The following is a 22,050-nucleotide window of genomic DNA, read 5'->3' as shown; positions in this document are numbered from 1 at the left end:
GCATAAATCTCAAAACAAGGCAGGGAAAAAAGCATCACAACCAACCCAAATCCCAAAATAAAACTAAACTGCAAAACATATAATTGTTTCATTTGTCGTTCCAGAGTAATTAAAATTTCACATTTTCTTCTCATATGTTCTGAGTCCTTGACATGTTTACTTTATTCAGAAAAATAAGTGGCATGTTGTGGGAGAACAGTGATCCATAAAGAGATAATCCCAAATCACTCTAATTTCTAGATTCTGAATTAAAATTTTTAGTATATTTTGTACATTGAGTAAACTAAATGCATTCATAATTCCATCTTCTATGTCTCTGGCTAAAAGTATAATATTTTGCATACATTAATGAAATCCTTTCCATTCATTAATAAATTCTGACAAGATAAAACATTATTTATATGGGTCGTACAGACTAATCATAACTTCACAAACTGATGTGTTTTGTGATTGTCCATCTGTTTTGCCTGTGAATACCACATAAGGATATTTAGGGTGCAATTCACTTGTAAAATGAACCAGTTGCTAAAACAAACAGTTAAGCATCCTTTTAATCTGCTAATGCAAATCCATTATATTAAGAATCAACACAATGCCAGTGCCAGAACATTTTTTTATAATTATACATGCCATCCTATATGCAGGTGACTAGTGACAATCCACAACTTTCTGGCCATAACCTAACAGTCGCTAAAAAATGAAAATAAACTAGTCATGCACATTTACTGTGTGTTTATTTCTTCTGCATACAGTAGGTCATGAAAAATTTCACTGTTAGGGTGGTCATGCATTGGAATAGGTTATCCACGGAGGTGGTGGAGTTACCATCCCAGCTGGTATTTAAGAGATGTCTGATCTGGCACTGGGTGATATAATTTAGTGGTTTAGGGGTCAGAGTGGTAGTGCTCAATAGATGGTTCGACTTGATGACCTTAAAGGTCTCCCAGCCTTGATCATTCTCTGATTAAGTGATTTCACCTCACATTATTTAATGTTTAATCATAATGAATGATAAGATGTAAATCCTACTTTTAATGGCAGCTTTATTTGGTTGTTTTGCGAGGCTTTTTTGTAGTCAACTATTTTTCTATCCTCTACTAAAAAGCTTATTAGTGAAGAAATATCTTTGTTAAGTGAACTCCATTCTTCTTTCTTTGATAAATAGACTTTTTGGATATTTCTCTAAGAGTCCATAAGTAAGTTGTTGGCAGCTTCACATCTCTCCATCAGCCTTTTCAGTATCCAGACTAGTGTCTTTGAATCTGCAGAAAAATTACCTACTGCCATAGTACATACTGTTTCTTCCTGAAGCATATAACACAGGTTTTGACATCTTTCATGTGGATATATTGCACTGCTGCAGAAATTCTTTTCCCCATTATTTTTTATGCCAGAGGAAAAACTTAAACCGTCATCTCTATTTTCTGAACAAGAACGTGCTGTCCTGAACGTCCTAAGGGAAGTTAAGGGTAAGGTGAAGGACTGTTTGAATACAACTTATTTTCTGTTTAGTAACTGACACTATACCTTTCAAGAAAAAGAATCACAACAATTCTGAACTGAAGCTTCCAAATTTTTCACTGAACTTTCCAATCCTGTATAACTTGTATAATCTGAGATTCAATCCCAAAATGCATGCATCTTTGCTTGTTTGTGTTTTGGTTATTTTTGAGGTACTTGTTTCCCAGAGAGTTAATTATAAAAAGAGAATTCTTTAATAAGGTGGAATTAAGGAAGTGCTACAGTATTGAGTGCAATTTAAAGCAGAGTTCAGCTCCTGTGGGAGAGAAATGAGAGATGATTATGACAGAAGCAAAGGCTAACAGTCCTTAGAGCATTGTTTTTTCATTCAGCTTTGAATTACAATTAATCTACTAGCAAGACCTTCCACCAACTGTTAATGGATTTAAACTAGGTAGCTGAAAGTTAAGTCTATACTGAAAATTTCACTATGAAGCTACAATTTTGCTAGATGTGCTGGAAATTATTTTTATTGCTATACTCTGTGCGTAATATATAGATATAAATTGGAATGTTACAGAAATGTTGCCATTCCATCTGGTTTTGGTGATTTTGAACACAGGTTCCCCAAAACTGTGAAGTAGAGCAGCACATTCTATTATTCTGTTCTATAAAGATTCCATAGAAATAAAGCTTAAATTTTTAAACTTGTATTTTCAAGTATGTGTTGCTGTTTTAAAGTGATGCAACTTGTTTTAAATAAAAGTCTGATCTATTTAATATGACTTTTCCTCTTGGTGCAAAGCATGCTACTGATGCAGGCATAGGGTAAAAAATTGACCTGGTAGTTTCAGTAGCTTAGTTCAGTTTACACAGTGGAGTCCAGATTACTTTGCAACATATCCTGTATTACTGGTCTCTGACTTTCCTTTGGGTTCACCTGGAAACATGGGACAAAGATTTAAACTTTAGTGTCTCAGAATTCGTGTCATAAGTATCTGTTGTGGTTCTCAGATTGAAAACCATTTGATACAACCAATTGGGTCATTCAAGACATTCATATATATATATATATGTGTGTTTTCCAGTGAAAGAAAATCTATTGACAAACACTGTGTACTGACGTTTGCAACTAAACCTGAGAGAAATCAGAGCTTAGAGCAAGATGCCATTGGGGAGAACTGTGTTCAGCCAGCTAAATAATTGATATTTTTTTGGTACTAAATCAAATAGACGAAAAGGAAGGTATTGTGTAAAGTATCAGATATATATTTGTTTGCACTGACCTAAGCAAAAATAAAAATTATATAATATATCCTTTGGTATTATATTTTAATATATATCTGAATTTTTAAAAAAATAAACATAAAGACTAGTGCTGCCAACATTGAGTGTTGAAGTAGAAGAGCAAGGCATTCTTTGTATTCTGAATAACTGAAAAATAGATACATGGAAAAGACTTTAATGAAAAGGAGGATTTAATTTATCTGGAAATTTGTTGAAAGAGCATAGTGGCATTATATAGGCATACTAAGATGTTTCTTTTTAATGCAAAAAAATATTTATCTAAAAATATGAAGGATTAAGGCAGTTTTAATGGAATTTTATTAGTGTTTATGGGTAAATAGGCATCAATACTAAGGAGAAGTAATGAGTCATTAAAAAAACTTACCAAAACAACTTCAAAAAAGAAGGGGTTAATATAATCCACAGGAGATCTGGCAGTTAAGTGGAAGTGAATGTATCAAGTATATAATAACAGACTATCCTATTTCAAAAGAAAGATATAAATCATAGTAAGAGACCTTTAAAGCTCCTGGTGCAGTCATAAAGATATACAGAGCGGAAAGAAATTTTGCAAAAGGTGAGAAAGAACCACATGACTAATGAATAAAAGCATAAAATACTAAGAAGCTTTGAGAATACAGTGAGAAAGGCTATAGCAGTTGCCTTTACAATTACCAAAGGATATAAAAGACAATGATGGAGAGAGCTTGTAGCTACATTACAAGGAAAGGAAAAACAAGAAAAATTGGTTTCTCAGTGAAAAAAAATAACAGAGGGCAAAGGAAAGAGACACCTGGGAAGCTGTAATGGAGCTCTGAACTATGTAAAAATAATGGAGTAAGTGTTGAAAAATTGCTGAATGAAAAAATTTAATTCTCTTTACTAACCAATTTTTTACTACAAACTAGCAGAAAAAAAGACTCAGTGTTGTCTGTAAATATGTGGTGTACTTAGTTGGGAAAGGCACACAAATAGTTACTAGTTAGTCTCTGTAAGTCATTTTGTGTTGCATCTTAAATGGATTAGATATAGGCCTGGTAATGTTAAATATTTTTGGAATATCTCAGTGGAAGAAGAATTATACATAAAGATCAATAATGGCAATTTAGGGGGTTACAGGCTTCTTAAAGGACAGCAATATATTCAGCAATAATGCTGGTAAATCAAAGTGAACTTGAACATGTGAAATTAGAGAAATACAAAATGTAGGCTAAATAAAGAAGGTGTAGGAGGAAATACCAAATAAGGAATAAATACCCAGTCAGAGGACTAATACTAATTAAATACATCAAGAAAACACAAAACAAATAAATATTAATAAGAAAAAATATTGAACACTGTGTTCTTGTGTGCATATACTTTTATGTGTGTAAAAGTAAATTGCTTTTATAGTATGTGCCCTGCATTTATACATGCACACAACTTCTATGAGTTGCAGATAGGGTTAATAAAGATTCTGACACGGGTTGAATTCTTATTCACCTGAAAAAAAATCGTGCATTGATTTTCATTTACAAATGCAAATGACGTTTGATATTTATACAGCCTTTAAAACTGCATTAAAATATGCATTTAAAATATTTTCATGTTTCCTAATGAGGTATTTTCTAATATATCATGATAAAATGAATTTAAAAAAACAAAAACCATTAGAAATAATATTAAAAAATCTGGTGGTGTAGCTCAGTAGGGCCAACATTTGTTTGATGTGTCATGCTAGGATGGGTATTAAGGCTTGGGATTAAAGAATACTGGCACAATTGTGGAGCCTAAGCTTGCTTTCACCTTCTGGTTAACTTTCTAATAATTACATTCTTAGGTTAATACTGTAAAGATCAGTCTTAATTTATAGCATGTGAATTAGTGTCCTACTATCTTTTATAGGTTATTAGATCTGAGTATTTGCAAACTTTTCAACTCATATTTTTTCAGTAGAGTTGCTCAAGGTGCTCAGATAACATTATCTCATTACCACAAATATCAGTAAAAGCATCATATAAGAATTTAATAGATAATAGACTCTGATATAGCATATTTTAAAACCAATATTGTCTTTTTACTGCATAATTTAGAATATATAAATTTCCAGTCAAATGTAATGAACAAAGGTTCTTTTGGCAGCTTCAATTTTTGCGGTAATACTTTTTTATTTGGTAAAGTAAATAAAAATTATTATTGTAAGAGATGCTTACTTAAAATCTGCCCCAGTCTGGCAAATCTGCATAATGAACTGCTATTCAACTAGTGTACCAGAATTTCCTAGAGTGGTAAGATATTTCATTCTAAAACCACAGAATATTGGTAAATTTTATAAACTTTGTTTATGTTCTCTAGCAAAGCTTTCATAGGTATTAGTCAATATATTAAGCAATTTCATTAATTTTATTCAAAATAAATACTATAATAAATATTTTGTGTTCCATATAAAAGCCAACATTATTCAGCAGGTCTCGTTCATTGTGTGTGGCAGAGGGGGAGACAAAGACATGAGGATTAAAAGCAAGTTATATTTGCTTGTAGGACAATGAAAATATTATTTTCGCTTTCTATGGAACAAACATTTATTTAAAACATTTTTTTATGTCTCTTTCAGCTGTAAATTAAAAACTTTTGAATCCAAGTATTTTTTCAAGTAACACAGATTGATATAAAAAAATAAGTTTGAAGTATTTCCAATTATTAATCACCTTTTGTTTTTTAATAATATTAATTACCCCAAATTAAAAAGTAGGCTATGGGATTTTATAGTATTGTGGAGAATCTTATACATTCTTCTTATTTCCTAATTGCTTATTATATCATGTTTTTAGGTATTTATTGCTCTCAACAGCCCTTGTTAATAGAGAGTGTGATGTCTTTTTTATAAAAAGTTAAATAACAAATGTTCATTTCAGATACATGGTGTCAAATCATAGAGAGATGAAAAAGCTGTGTCATGGTTTGTTCACTGGCTGATTTACTGGAAACAGCAGGTGGCTAGCAACCAGACCCATGCAGTACCCAAAGTGTATTTTCATCTCTGAGAGCAGCATTTAGTTTTTAGAAAAAAGAATAAATTATATAAATTGTGATTTTACACACACCTCTGTCTTAAGAATTGACATAAATTATTTTTACACTTAATCTTGTTTATGCTTCAGCTTAAAAACCCAAAAATTCTTGGTCTCATTTTCCATAAGATTTGACACAAATGTTGCTTTTTAAAATTCTTTATATAATATTTCTTTTTCTAAAAGATATTAAACACACTGAAAAACTATGTCCTTGTTTTTTTGTCCTGTCTTAGCATATGTAAACAATAATCAATAGCATACCAATACTAAAATTTGGTGAATCCTTTTCAACATGATGTCTTGTGAATCAGTAGGGTTTGGTCTGGACTTTATACACACATCATGTCATGTTTATCTACATGATTCAATTCAGTGTCATAGCAACCTAGAACTAGAATTGGAAGCAGTGCAGCTGTAACAATAGGAATCCTTGCTCAGTGAAAATATTTGTACTTTTGAGTGCATGAATATCTCTGAATGTTTTTCAGTTTGAATCAGGAGTGTTTTAACTCTAGCAAGTTAGTTACATGGCACAAAGGGGAAGGACTGCGGTGATCATTCATTTGGTATCTGATATCCACATTGTGTGCTCTCCAGTGGTTCAAACTGTAAAGCAGGTATGTGATGTCCAGAACTCAGATTTAATGAGGTGCTTGGTGCTGACTTGAATATCTCAGAGGTGTTGCTCAGAGGTGTTGCTCTCATTTGTCTAGATATGCCAGTAATCTACAGAATATATACAGAATAGAAGAGTTCTTTGGTTCTTAGTAAAGAACAGAAGAGAGAATTTCAGTTACTAGTCTCAGGGGTCAGTAAGAAAGGCATTGATTTTGAATGAGAGAAGCAACTCTTCTAATTTTTAAGACTCAATATGTGTTTCACAGATACAGGGTTTAGTGCCAGAAAGAACAAGTGGATAATCTAGTGTCCCCACCTGTAGAGGAGAGGCTTGTGCATTTCATTGGCTTTTCTGTGCTAATTTAAAAAAAATAAAATAACCAGTCTTCTCTTAAAAATCCTGAGTGATCAAAGTGATGGCGTTGATCATTTACTTCAGCTGCTGGTTTTTTCATGTCTTTGTCAGGTTAGAGAAAGAGGTCTTCAGTGTTTTTTACAGTACTTTTCTGAGAACAGCTTGCCTCCCCATTGTCTTCACAAAAGCTGCAGGGGAAACTTTTCCAACACCCAGGGCACCAGCTCTCTTTCCTTCTTCACTGCCTTGGTGTCTGCAAAGCTGTTTTGCTCACATATTCTCACTCCTCTCTTCCAACAGCAGCTGTGCAGCAGTTTTTCCCTCTTATAAATATGTCATCCCAGAGGTGTTACCACTGTCACTGGTGAACACTTCTCACAAAAGCCACTCCTTCTACCAAAACCTTGCCACTCAAACCCAATAAAGTCCTCCAAGTTTCACAGTTTCTAAAGAGCCTCCTTTGAAAAGATCCCAATGAGAACCAGTTTAGATTACTAAATCTCACCTATTCATATAAATAGATCATATGTTCTTAATGGTTCACTTTGGAGGTATTTTTTATTACAAACCATCAAACTAGGAATTAGGGTCTAAAATCTTGTAAAGTGTAAAAGTAATTTCTCTCAAAATGAGGTGTTCTGCATTCATGCTGATGCTACTTTCCCAGTTCCCTTCTCCCTTTTTAATTCTTATCTAATAGGGCTAAATGTGAGCTATCATGTCCCTTACTACTCAGAAATTTCAAAGCTTTGGTCCTTAGTTTTAAAAGCATTTTGTTGCTTATATGTCTATGAAGTAAAAGTGATGGAGGTGTATGATATTCACATCTAATTTTATCACAACATCTTAAAAATTCTCCTTACAAGAAAAGTGAGAAATGTTTCCCTAAATACAGTCAGAGAACATTTGAATATGAATGTTACAAATACAATAAAGACAAGTATGCTCAAGTACACAGAATAGCAGTAATTTAATAGTATTTTTTAAAGTACAGAAATTGTCATAGAAAGCAGTTTAAATGATTTGACCAGTTTAATTGGGAGATTTGAAATCTATTTCTATCTAGGAGTAACAGGAGCAAGGCAGAGACAACTGGGATCCAAGGGGGACTCTACACAGGCCACATTTCCTGTTCACTCACCTGTGATATGCAGTTGTTCAGAGGCTGAACACAGAGACTTAGAGTCAATTTACAGCCTCCAATGTGGTGAGTGATAAACCAGGTCCAGGATCCCTCCAGGAGCCCAGTCAAACAGAGATGATCAGGGACAGAACTGGAGCAATCTTAGGCTGAGCTGGATTGGGATTCCTGGGTCTAAGGCAGAGGTGTAACAGAATCCCCAGGCAGACCTAGTCAAGGTCAAGAGGGTGCCCTTACAGCCTAGGCAGTCTGATTTTTTCTTAGATTTTTGTGGTGGAAAACAAAATATTGTCTATGTGTTGGAAATTTAAAAAATACTATTATTATTATTATCATAATCACCATCATCATCATCATCATTATATAAAGAATGGTGCAGTTTCTTGGTATTTGTCAAACCATTTGAAATGAAAATTGAATAAAATTATTGAGTAAGAATTTTCTTATCTTACAGATATATTGAAGAAGGGAGAAAAGTCACTACAGATAAATGTAATCAATTAGAAAATTTAAATGTCTAATGTGATAAATACAGTAGAATTAGAAAGAGACACAATGTCGGATGTATAGAAGAAAGTTATTGCACAATATATAACTAGTAGATTAAAATATTAATCCACCTTCCATAGAAGGTGGTAGCTAAAGTGAATGGTTCTGTGAGTAATTTGCATGGATTCCTTGACTACAATTATATTTAAATTATGCAGTAAAATGAGCCTTTCCTGGCAGATTTCAGTATCTACCTTGATACATTTTCAAAGGGAAGAAACAGGAAGAAGTGAAGTCTCAGAAAGGATCACCTGTAGTTTAAATTGAAATGTTTAATGTTTATCCTCTTACTTTGTATTGATGAGTTGTTCTTTAAAGGCATTTCAGGACTGTCTTATTATCACCCTTAAACGATGAAATAACATAACTGACTCAGACTTAAAATGACAGCATTTCAAATTTTAATTCTAATGTTAAGGAACAACTCTTTTAAGATATATTTGCATTTTGATGTAATATCTAAATATGAGCAACTAGAGTGGCAGATACTCAGGAAAACTCAGAGTCTAGAAGTACTTTTTCTTATAAGACCCATGGGATTCTTAATTTTGCTGCAGAGTGGGAGTAATTTGACTTATATTTTAAACTTTATCACCATCCATAGCTGCATGCCAATTTCCCTTCATGCACTACAGAAAATACAATTAGAGTTTTTTACCAGTTTGAGCACTGATACCTATATGAGGTTTTCATTTTACCTACTTTAGTTACATGAAATACTAAGGATTATGGGAAGAGGTTAAATGGGAATTGGCTTCATGGATAGGTACTCTTTGCTTCCTATTTCTAGTGCCTCCAAGTTTCTTTAGTGTGCATCTGGCCATACTGATAGCAACTGATGTCAGTTGCTATACAATTTTTGCCTTATTACTGGGAAGCGGCCACAGGTCTTGTACGGCCATGTATTGATCTGGCAGCTGGATTCTATTAGGGCTCTTCTGAAGTGTCTTGACTTGAGCTGTTTTTATCTTTTCTTCGTCTACTGGTCAAGTGACTAAATGACTACCGTGTATACCAAAGGTTTGACAACCCTAAGCAGTTGCTGTGCAACACATGTTGGGCCTCTGTGATAACTGGGTCTTGAGAAGGCTGGGAACCAATGAGAAAAAACAAAGATTCTGTTTAGGAAGCATCAGCTAGCCCAAGGATGACTCAAGACTGAGGAAGGAGAGTTCTATCATGATGATCTCAGGATACTGGTATAGAATCATAGAGTGGTGGTCACAGCTCTCTGCTGTGGGCAGGGACACCATCCACTAAACCAGGTTACTTGCAGCCCCATCCAGCCTGGCTGTGAGCACTCCCAGGGATTGGGTATCCACAGCTTCTGGTAACATGATCAGGTGTCTCACCATCCTTACAGTAAAAAAATTCTTCCTAATATCTTATCTAAACCCACTCTCTTTTAGTTTAATGCCACTTTCCTTGTCCTGTCACTACATGACTTTGTCAAAATTCCTTTCAAGCTTTCTTGTAGGCTCCCCTCAGGTACCGAAAAGCCACAGTTAAGTCACCTGGGAGTCTTTCCTTCTTCAGGCTGAGAAATACCAATTGCCTCAGCCATTCCTTATCCCTCTAATCCTTTTCATGGACCCCCTCTGTACTCCAGTCCTTCTTGTACTGGATGCTCCAGAATACTGGGATGCAGTATTCCAGGTGGGGCCTCACCCGAGCACACTAGAGAGGCAGAATGCCTCGCAATAAAAATTTTTCCCTTCCATTTGGGGAAGAATGAAGTCCTGATCTCAGGATGCAGAGGGACACTGAAAATTTGAATATAACACCTGATGAAAAAAAAATAGGTACTAGGAAAAAAATTTATATGAGTAAATTACTGGTAGTATTAATGAGGCTTTTCAATATTTAGACTGTTAGTCTTGTTAAAGCATTATTTGGACTAATAATAATTTAGACATGGGACTATTCTTTTCTATCCCAACAAGATTTTGTGTGTAACAAATACTATTGCAGAACATTAAATTGTGCAGGCTAAGTGTAATATTTTTGCGTTTTTAGTTTGGTTCACGTATTGACACTTACCAGAAAGACTCAAGGACAAGCTTCCTTCCCATATTCAGGCAATACTTATAACAATTTATTATACAGAATTGAAAAGAAAACAGCTGGTTCAGAAATTGAATACAGCAACATTTTAAGAGAGGTAAATTATATAAGCCTCTCACAGGTTATTCAATTTGACTGTTACCCAAAGAAGTATTGGTCACATACAAGTTGTATTCAATTTAGTATTATTTAGATTAGCTGTGAAAGTAGGCGGAAGAAATTTGCAGGATTCCATGGAAAATGTTCAGGTAGTCTCATTCATCTTTACTCTTGTCCCGGGCCCTCCAATCTCCAGCCAAGGCCCTCAGATTTGGGATTCTTGGAAGAGACAGTTTGATTTATCATGTGCAGGGAAAAAAAAAAAATCCTCGGACAGTTCTTGGTGTCCAACTTGTCATGGCTTCTGGGCCAGCAGGAGCAGTGCCTTTGTGGGAGGCCTAAACTGCACAACCTGCACCAGGTGGGCCTGTATCTTCTCAGTGGTGCATCCAGACTCGACTGCCTCTGCTTTTTGTTAACTGCCCTGAGCTTGGTCTCACCAATTACACCAAGGAGCTGCTTGTGCAATTTGTCACAGCTTGTGTGGTAGAAAGACCTATGTATTAACCACCATGTGCAGCCCAGGTGAAGTTCATATGTATTTATATTATTTCTATGATCCTCTCAGGGATATTGAGCTGTAAGTGCAAGGTCACTTTGTATATAAGGTATTTGCATCACATTTATGAAAAATGGCTCCTTTTAAGACCCTGTCACCTATATGAAAATCAGCAGCTTATACTAGGCCTGCAGGCAATCAGGACACACAACTGTCCATCACTGTTATTTATTTATGTGACAAAGACAAGTTTATATGTATCATGAGCTAGCAGTTGTGTGTTTAGAAAACTTCTTTCCTAGTACTTTATTATTCTGTCGAGAGATTAACTGGAAAACTTTGACATAGGAACATCTGGCTTTATAGGGTGCAATCAACTTCTGAATTTAAAAAGTATTTCTTAATCTTGGAACTTTTCAACGTTTCATATCTACTGTGCTATAAACTTTCGTTATCATCACTTGGACCTTTATTCAGTCCTTAATGATTATACATAGGCTTTTCATGGAATTGCTTTACATTACAGCAACTCTACTCCAAAATTGAACTTTTCCCAGCATTGCAAAGGCAAGACAGAGCTTTCATATATTTCAACACTGATGTTTTAAAACAGAGACCTTATTTTCAGTCTTTCAGACATCATAATGTCAAAAAGAGCCAAAGGGTGAATTATTTTTATCCATCTAGATGAATAACTCTAAAATTAATCAATAGATTATTAAAGTACTTTACAGAACAAGTATTTTTTTCAAGGTTAAATAATGTAGAACTTTTCTTCCTCCTCTTCCCAAACACTCGCTTATTTAAGTTTGCATTTTTTGTTTTATAAATCAGAAGCAATTGCAATGAAGTTTCAACCTAAACCATTAGTTTAGTTCTAAATAGCTCATGACTCTGAATTTGAAGTGTGGTAATTTACTGTTCTAAAAATAAAAACCTGCTTTTTGTCATTCATTTGGCTGCAGTTCTGAGATGTGGAAACAACAATTAATATCAAACTAGTGTCCTCACTCTCAGATACATAAAATGCTCAGTCCTTCTATCAATATTACAGGGACTGACCATAAGATTTAGATCTTTTACTAACTTTGTAATTACTTAAAACTTGGGTTATATCTTACCCTCAAAATTCTAGTAGAGTATTAGATTTTAGACTCTCTTTTTTTGGGAATTTTTCCTTTATTTTTATAATTAGTATTTGCCATGGAGAAGGAGCTTGCTTTAGGATGAGACTTTTTCTTCTTTCCTCTTTAAAGACTGAACTCAGACGGTTTAATTTCTCATTGATATGATGTATTCTGTCATTCCTTATGACTGGACATTGGACTATGGCAATGGAGAAGAATAACTCAATCTTCTTCTTCTTTTGTTTTCTTTATTTATATGCTTGTTTTATTTCCAAGTTAATCTTTCTCTTCCTGTGTTATTTTTGTTTTCATCATTTGAAGTCTCATCCTAGAAACTGCTCATTTTGATAACTTTCAAATTTTACCTTTCAAATTAGTTTCTTTTCTGAAGCCAGTCTATCTCATAAGATGGACAATTCCTTAATAATGCAGGGAATTAATGACTTGAATGTACTGACAGCACACACAAGAGCAGCCACGATGCAACCCACCAGCAATTTGAGTTTCACACATATAATTAAATGAAAAACTCAACTTACATTAAAGTTCTATACCTTCTGTCACAGAGATGTCTAATTTAGCCTTTTCTGAAATACAGATATACCAATATTATAAATGTTACTACTGCATAAATGTAAGCTACAATTAAAATTCTAGGAAAACCACGCCTCTTAGAATACTTCCTTTATGTTGGAAATACTTCACAGAAGCAAAATTTACAGGCAATTATCCATTCTGTTGACCTTTGTTGTTATCCAAAGATAACTGAAAATACCTATTAGCATTTAATATTTATGTGATATCTCAAAAAAAGTTTAAATCCTGAGTTATCAGTTTAGACAGCAATAGATTTTGTAAGAAACATAAGAAATTGGTGAAGCTTTTTCAGCTTTTTGACAAGATAGGTCAGAGCAGTGTCCTTGCTTTGAAATGATTTAACATAATTTGGATAGAACATTTCCAGGAAAAATAAAAGGCCAGTTAGCAAAGCTGTCATGCAACAGACACTCACATCTATAATGAATGCCATTAAGAGCCATTAAACTTATCAGTGAAACTGGAAACATAAAAAAATATTGATACATCTAGTCCTACAAAATACTTACTCTTTTAGTGCTTGTCCAAAGAATTAAGTTAGGTTACTGTCTGAACTTCAATGTAAACATCATACAAACTGAGTTGATGGAATAAGAAGGATATGGTAACTTAATCATTAAATCCTTCAAGATCTTTCAAATCAAGTAATATATTAAATATTGAGTTGACATCAGCTTTGCTTCTCTAGTGTGCAACTGGTTGTTTCTAAACACACCTGGATTTATTGAGATACCTGATTTTTAATCTTGTGTTCTTAAATCTGTGTTGTGGAGTGTATCCTCTGCAAAAGATGTTTATTATGAAGCTTGCAATGTGAAGTATTGATTTATGAGATCAAGGCAGTCATGAAGAACAAAGGAAAGGATCCCAGAAAGTTTTGCTAATGAGTATATGTTGTACACAAATTCAGGAGACACAATAAGCTGTAAGCAAATGCTACTTCAGATTTATGTTTAGTAAAATTACTGCCTGTTTTAAACATAATTTAACCAAACCAGATAGTAATTGATCAGGTACTGTTTTATTGTGTATGTCTTTCCACTCAGGTGGCTACTCTCTTTTTTAGTGTATTGTGCTATGTAAGTATTAAGCCCTAGTAGCACGTATATGAACATGCATAGGCCTTGTCAAAATGTGTGATATTTTGCCCTTTTTTAATCAAAGATTTTTAACCATTGGTTTTATTTCAACATGGAAATAATACCAAAAAGAAAGAATCTACACAGCTGCAATTTGCATCAAAACAAGCACTTAGGAATTTGTAGTGCATATATATGAGTAATGAGATCTATGTATACACTTAGTCATGCTAAGATATAAGTCTTTGTTAGCCTAAGGCTTTGGCAGAATTAGAATGGGTTTCAGCACTGTTTATAGGTGTACTATCATCCTCTTTTTTTTTTTTTTTTTATTATTATTAATTCCATTTCTATGAATCTGGCATATGAGAAAATGTAGAAACTGTATGTTTAATTAAGAAGTCTTGGTAAAACTTTGTTGTATATTTTAAAAAAGGAAAACATTTTTCTCTTCGGATTTTTTTTTGGATATTTTGAATGCCTAAATTAAAGCATGCATTAAATCATAATAACCAGTGTATTGACAATTGCGACAATCAGTGACAGTATGTTTATAAGAAGTGTAGATTTAGATGACTTTTAGAAATTAAAGCTAGTCTGGTACATGAACAAGATAGGAGTTTGTCAAGTTTATAGCTATGTATAAACTGACTGTGTATGTTTCAAATGTTAAAATAAATGTATATTGTTCCTTTTCTGGAAGAAGAGGATGTGCACTATGCTATTAAAAAAAGAAAACACACCAACCCTTTTGCAACACACGAATCCACTTTGCAACATAAGGTGGGAATTATATGTTAGAATTTTGAGGGCAAAGAAAATGCTAAATGGCTTCACTAATGGAGGCATGTTGTAAAGAAGTGCAATAAGAATGAAATTTTGATTCTCAAAAATGTTAGTCCCTTATTTCTTCTGTAAACTGTAGTTTGCACACAAGTGCATAGATGGGAACTTCACTGGCATATTTACATGCACAGTCAGACTTCTACTAATCCCTTGTTTAGCAACAGAGGTGCATTGTTTCAGTCAGCACTTATTTTTTCAAATACATTTTGCAGTAGATAACAGTCAATGCTGTTGACTACACATAGTGGTAAGACTCTTTAAATCTCTGGTTCACATCCAAGATTCTTCATGAACATTTCTAAGAGTTTATGAAAGACAGCTGCAGAAGGGGAGCCTGCTCTCTGTTGACTGAAATTTACTATGCAGGATTCTGTGCAGCTTGAGAGGGAGCTACATCTTTTGAATTATAAAAGAACATGAGACAGCTGTGTTTCCTTTATGGAAGATATGGTGTTTTACTTTGAATTTTAGGAAAATATTGTAGATGATGCAGCATAACTATGCTTGGAATAGTAGCTGACTCAGAAGTAGGTTGAGCTGCCAATGTATTATTGTAATGGTGAACAGCTTTATAATTTCCTGAGAAGATAAATTGCCATGCGAAAAGGGACAGTTATATCAACAGAATTAATTTTGTCAGTTTGCAAATCTACTTTCTGGGAAGAATCCCATAGAAACCATGCACTGTAAAAATTGGATTGTAGGAACTGTGAATTTAATTAGAAGCTGACCTCTAATTAAATTCACAGTTCCTACAATCCATATGTCCATAGATGTAAAGATAGATGAATTAATAAATACAAGATTTGATAGGTAAACTAGTTATTCAGCTATTTTAGAAACAAAATTAGTCTTTTACTGTGAACATATCTAAATGTCTAGGATGATATTTTATGATACCTTGGACAATAAACTTGCAATTTATTTTTCACATGGTTTTTTGATTATTGAACAGAAACCCTCTTATAGGCAGAATATATATATAAATCAAAATACGTGTTAGGAAATGTGTTTTATGACCTTATTTCAACTGTTTAGTAAGACCTCTTTCAGTAATAAGTTGACTCTAAAATTTGAAAGCATTGAAAGGCTGTTGTCTCTATCTCCACATTGCCTAACAATTATTTAGAGAGTGAGAATTTAAATAAAATAACTATTTCCTCCTGCATCGTTAGGTGATATTATTATAGAGAGAAATAGCTGTACCAAAAAAATACCCTAACCTCTATCCGGCAAAAAACAAGTCTCAAATTAAAATATACTTCTTACATCTGTAACAATTTGTAGCAACTAAAGTCACTTTATAGCTATTAGAAAATGTGTTTCATTCTAAAATTCACAATGAAAATGCAGAAATATTCAATGTTTCTAATTGAAAGGTATAGGTTTCTCCCTCTTATATTTTATACATATTCTAGTTCTGTCTAGGAGTTCTGACTTTAATTGGTACAGAGCAATGTACATTCACCACATCCTCTTGCAATTTAATAGCATTATTTTTTTGTTTGTTTAGTTGAGTTTTCTGCTTAACTTCATCATCTGGATTTCTTGGATCTGGAATTTGAAGTCAATTTCATAAGCTTAAAAAACCTAGATTCTATGTGTCATTCAACTGAAATGAATTGTGTGAGCTAATGTGTTTCCACAGTATAAAAACATTCTTTTGCAAGTGTGTGAAGGAGTTTTAATAGCCTGTGGTGTCAGTCAAGCCTTTTGTCATTTATATCAGTGCCTGAGGGAACAAGGGTGCTAGTGCAGCTAGTGCAGAAATTTGGAAAGTTGTCTTAAACATGTTTTGTTTTGAGGTAGAGTGGGTGGGAAAAGATGAAAAGAGCACTGCCTCTAAACTGTTATTATTTCGAAAGTCTTCCTCACAGAATAGTACCCCTACAAACCTATTAGTTATTTAAGTAAGGTTTGGGGTTTCATTCCACTTTAAAAAATCCCTTCAGAATTAATCGATTAATTTTGAATACAGTTTTTCTCAAAATAAAATAGGAATCCTTGATGTCTGAACATAAAATGGCATACTTGTTGGCTGGTATTTTATTTTAACTACAGGAAGAGTTCTGTTTATAACTAAATTGAAGGGCATAGGTAAGTATGTTGACATTCTGAAGATGTGACTGATATGTCTGGTTTTGGTGAGAAATATATATTGAATTACTGGCTTGATGAAAGGATTTTCTATCTAAACTTTATTCACCTTCTTTAAAACATGACATCTCATTTAAAAATTAATAATAAAAGAAAACCCCACAAAAAACCCCAGACACAAAAGAACTTAAATTCAGACTTTCCTAATGATCCAGTCAAGATGAAAGATTACTAGAATTGGATCAATATCCTTATGCTAAAAAACAAACAGAAAACTGAAACAGTAAAAAGTCCTGGTAATTTTGTACACTGGGTCTAATGGTTAATAGTTATTTTTTTTTTTCATAGAAGTCCATAAGGTGCAGTAGTTTGGGTTTGTGACTAAATGAGAGTTGGTAGTACAACAATGTACTGGCTACTGCTGAGCCGTGCTTGTGCAGCATCAAGGCTTTCATTTCCCCCTCCTCTGTCCCCACACTTTGTAGACCAGGCATCAGCAGGATAGTGGGAAGGGGAAAAAACATCAACAACAGACCCAAATTGACCAAAAGGATATTTCATACCATATAACTTCATGGTCAGCAATAAAATGTTAGAGGGGCTGCTAGTCATTTTGAGACCATTTTGATTGATCTATTTGTGGAATATGGTGAATGATTGCTTTCATACCATGTCTTTTTTTTCTCAATTTTTATTAAACTGTCTTTTGAAGAGTCTTTCTTGCTTTTTCTCTACCTGTTTTCTCCCCTGACTATTCTTTGGGGCAGGGAAGCAGGGGAGTGGGCAGCCAGGTGATGCTTGAATGTTGGGTAGGGTAAATCCACTAGAATTCCCTACTCTTCTTGTATATCTAATAACTAATTTTCAAATTTACTCAAGTGATGGGATATTTCTTTTTGTTTTTATATACCCTGAATATAGACAGTTACTTACTCCTGAAAAGTAGATGTCTGTTTTATGATTTTACATAGTGGTTTGCATAACCTAAACTCTTCCATATTTGAATGTGTAAGTCACAAGGTGCAAAACTTTCCCTGGTGTCCAGAGCACTGTTCTGTCTAGCCCATTATCTGACCTGTGTAGACACAAAGTCTTTCTAGCCTGAGTGCCATGTACTTCCATCTTTACAGTACCATGATGGATCAATAGCATGGTTGTGTAGTTTCTGGCTTAGCACTGATTTGTATCCCATCACTTGGTCGGGCATAGTGTGCAATTTTGTCTGTTCATGCTTGTTAAAATGCTACTAAGCAATAAATAAAATGTCCTACACAGGGCATGTCAATGAATGTTAGTTTGAATATAAAAGTTTTCCTGATAATACTAAAATATTTTATTAATATTTTTATTTATTTTTTTAAATTCAGGCTCTCTGGAATGAATATACCTCCTCCCGTTATAAGCAACAAAAACTGGCTCAGACTACATTTTGTAACAGACAGCAATCACCGATACCGTGGATTTAGTGCCCACTACCAAGGTACATTTAAAGAAATAAATTTTAATTGTGGCTGTATTTGTTAGAAAAAAATAGTGCCTGAAGTTATAGAAAATGGGAAGTGCCACTTAAAAAAACCCTCATAAAAGTATAGTTTGTTTTTCAACCTGCTATATTAAATTACAATCACTTAGAATATGGGCAATATGTATCTAAATTAATTTACAAAAAAAATTACAGGAGATGCCTGCTTTACGTTAATCTATGCAAGTACTTAGCTTTTAAAATGGTCCTAATATTCTGAAAAATACTATGGAACAGTAACAGAGAGAACATCTTTATCATTAAATTATGGGATTGATGTATAAATCATACTTGTAAAGCAGTGAGTAAGTTTCTGTTTACTAAAGTAGCATTTAATCACTATTACTTTTTATTGTGTTTTGGAATGCTTTGCATTATTAAAGGTTTAATTAACCAGAAAGATTCTTACCCACTGTTTTTATGAGCAAGCATTTACTTTGAGTAAGAATGAAAGCATCTGAAGGATGATTTTTGGAATATCACTGAAACAATGTCATTCTAATGATGGCATGCTAATGAAAACTAAATGTCAGTAGTATATGGTAATACTGTAAATAATAATTGTCAATATCCCCATTGTATCAATGGATCTTCAGGGAACAGTCACCACTTTTTGTGTTTTTGTGCTTTTTCCATTTATCTGATGAAAAAATGAATCATGGCATTCCCATCAAGATCTAGTTCAGGAATATCTTTTACAGTTTCTTATAGAAAATGTAGCATAGGAAGAGATTAGTGACAAAGTTTTGCAGAATCTGATAAAATTAGTCAAGTAACACAAAAAATTCAATTAACAAAAGCCTATGACTAATGTTTTTAATTTGATCTTTGATAATAGCAAATTTTACAACTCAGTGTGATTGCCTCAGATAACATATCTATACAAGAACAGAAAAAAACTGATTACTATTTTCAGCAGGTATTGTATACCTTTATTTGGACTTCCTGAGTTCATACATGCTCTGGAATATGTATTCTGAATTAATTTATATGAAAGAACCTTTCTTAATGTAGCTTCAGGGCTGTTATACTGGTTTATGAAAAACACTGACTCATTTTTTGCATGATATCTTTCATACCACGTATGATAAACCACACTCTTTAATAAGAATTTGTTAGTTTATGGGACTGTAAAAAGATAGAAAGTAGGAATTCTCTCTAATAAATCTACCCCACAACTGAGAAACCATGTGATAACTATTTTGGTGGTTTAAGTGAAGTGTTTTGTATTGTTGTGCTGTTTCTTTTGAACTAGTGAGAAAAGAATAAACCGTGTCTCATGGTAAACATACATGCATTCCTGCCAAAAATGTGAGGTAATAGCTAATGAAAGAGAACAGGCTTATGTTTACTTTGAAAAATATATTTTATCCAAGACCCATAAAATGTCTGAGTTGGTAGATGTGGGAGATTTGAATATGCTCTGTGTCTTTTATTTCTCCTTATTGCCTAAGAATGTAGTGATTAAATAATGGTGGTTTTACTATTTTGGTTTGCTTATTTAGTTTTTAAAGGTGTATTGCTGAATGTATGTTAAAGTGGACTAACTATTAAGTGGTCAAATGCTGCAGCTGCCCACAATACTTAAAATGAAGAAAATATCTTTTGCAACTCTAAAATAAATGTAGGTGGTAAAAAAATTCAACACATAAAGGAATTAAATGTGCATACTCAAGCTTACATGATCATTTAAAAAAAAATCTTGTTAGTAGAAAATAGAAAAACAGATGGTAAGATAATAGGGGATGTGTCATTTCTGGTAGGTTAATGGTAGACTAAAGGAGAGAGTGTGAGGAAATTAAATAAATATCAGACAATCATAGAATGCTTTAGGTTGGAAGGGACCTTAAAGATCATCTAGCTCCAACCCCTGTGTCATGAGCAGGAAACTTCCACTAGACCAGGTTGCTCAAACTCTGCCATGAACACTTCTAGGGATGGGATATATTACAAAACCTTCCCAAATTTAGAAAATAAACATTAAATGTGTAGCACAAAATATTTCAGTTTTTTGAGAACTGTAAGCTTAAATTTTTCAATTAATGATAACTTTAAGCCTTTTGTAATGACAACTTTCAAACTTTAATATAATTTATTTTTTGACATGAATTTTCTGAAAACCAGATAACTAATAAATTTTTTAAAAGTTTTGCAAAAAAACATATAGTACAAGTGCTTGTATTTATTTTCAAGGGTTTATTATTTCTGCATTACTTTTGAGAGGCAATCTGTTAATTCTTTCAATAGCTTGTTTTATCAGAGTGCTACACAGTAGTAACTGTGTTAAAACCTCCATCCTTTCCCTGCTTAGTTGATATAGATTGACTGTAATATCTTTCGGAATTTCCTTCCTGAAACATATTTGCTACATAGTACCACTATAACCATGATTATTAATTTCTTAGTACTTCCTCTAATTTTCTTTAGCCTATTGTTACATATTTTTAAGGACCTGGACTTCAAATTCTGAACTTCAGAACACTGCATAATTTTAGTCTGTCACTGCGTGGCACTGTAGTACCCTTTTCAGCTAATCACTCCCTCGGTTTACTAATTTTGTTTGCACTTAGTGCACATTTTGTCAGTGTATTTGGGTCATGGTTTAACCCGAAGTGGCAATGAAGCCCTCTCACCACCACTCACTCACTCCATCCTCAGACTACAACAGGGCAGAAAATAGGAAGAACAAGAGTGAAAAATTTCATGGTTGAAATGAAGATGTGGAAAATCACTCCTCAACTACTGTCCTGGAGAAAATGGCCTTATTATACAACCTTTAATGACTGTCTTGGATGTTTGAAAACAAAGACAAATAGTAAAGAAATTATGAAAAACACCCTTATTTCTCCTCTTCTGAAAGCTTAACTTCATTCCAAAACTTTCCCCTTCCTCTGTTCCACCATGGATTGCTCTTCCTCTCTTTGGTGAAGTGATAGCCAGTGCAGGAGGTTCAGGTCAAAGTGTAGGAGTTAATTTCTGCTCTTCCTCATTTCTCACTTCTGCCATTTCTTCCCTCTCATTTATTTCCTCTGCCTTGATGTGCATTGACCATGGGCCATTGTCTCTTAATCCAAAAATTTATCTGAACCTGCTCCTGTGTGGGTTACCCATGGACAGCAATTCCTTTGAGAGTATTAGTAGCTCTGGAACGGAGCAAGCGTGCTCTGACCTTGTTCCTTCCCTTCAGTGTTTTTTGCCTTATCTCAAATACAACTACATAGAGATGTCACAAATTCTACTGATGTGTGCTACTCAGTTGTGTTCTGTGGTGGGGCCATTTTGGAGCCAGATGTGGCCAGTTGTGACCCGCATGGGACAGCTCAGTGTCTGCTGAAGGGAGAGCTGATATGTTCAGCCCTATACCCCTCTGCTACCAAATCCCTGACAGTCTTATTCCCTTTTGTTCTCTTAAGTTTATGAAAATTGTGTTTTAAGATTCTTTTTCATAAGGCAGCCTCGCATGGCTGAGCTGCAGTGCAATACCTAAAGCAATTGTAGCCTAGACCTTTGAAAAGAAGACTAAATTCGATGCAATGCAAAGTCAAAATATAGTTGCCTATGAAAAAAAAACCAAAAAACACAGCAACAAAAAATAGAAAACCTAGAGTATGGCATAAATTTTTATAAACACACTTTTAATGTAATTAAACAAATTT

General features: G+C 33.8%; 1 protein-coding gene across 3 annotated transcripts in view; it reads left to right on the top strand.

The window, feature by feature from the left end:
• The window catches only part of CSMD3 (CUB and Sushi multiple domains 3), a 573,013-nt gene that overhangs the window by 190,908 nt on the left and 360,055 nt on the right, over nucleotides 1-22,050 (top strand). For all 3 annotated transcript variants that reach the window (XM_058831785.1, XM_058831783.1, XM_058831782.1), the window contains exon 6: nucleotides 18,240-18,352. In XM_058831785.1, the coding sequence (XP_058687768.1) occupies nucleotides 18,240-18,352 (113 nt within the window). The remainder of the gene's footprint in view (nucleotides 1-18,239; nucleotides 18,353-22,050) is intronic.

The sequence above is a fragment of the Poecile atricapillus genome, chromosome 2 (assembly GCF_030490865.1).
Source record: "Poecile atricapillus isolate bPoeAtr1 chromosome 2, bPoeAtr1.hap1, whole genome shotgun sequence".
In the NCBI taxonomy this organism is placed as follows: domain Eukaryota; kingdom Metazoa; phylum Chordata; class Aves; order Passeriformes; family Paridae; genus Poecile; species Poecile atricapillus.
This window is presented reverse-complemented; position numbering and strand designations above follow the sequence as displayed.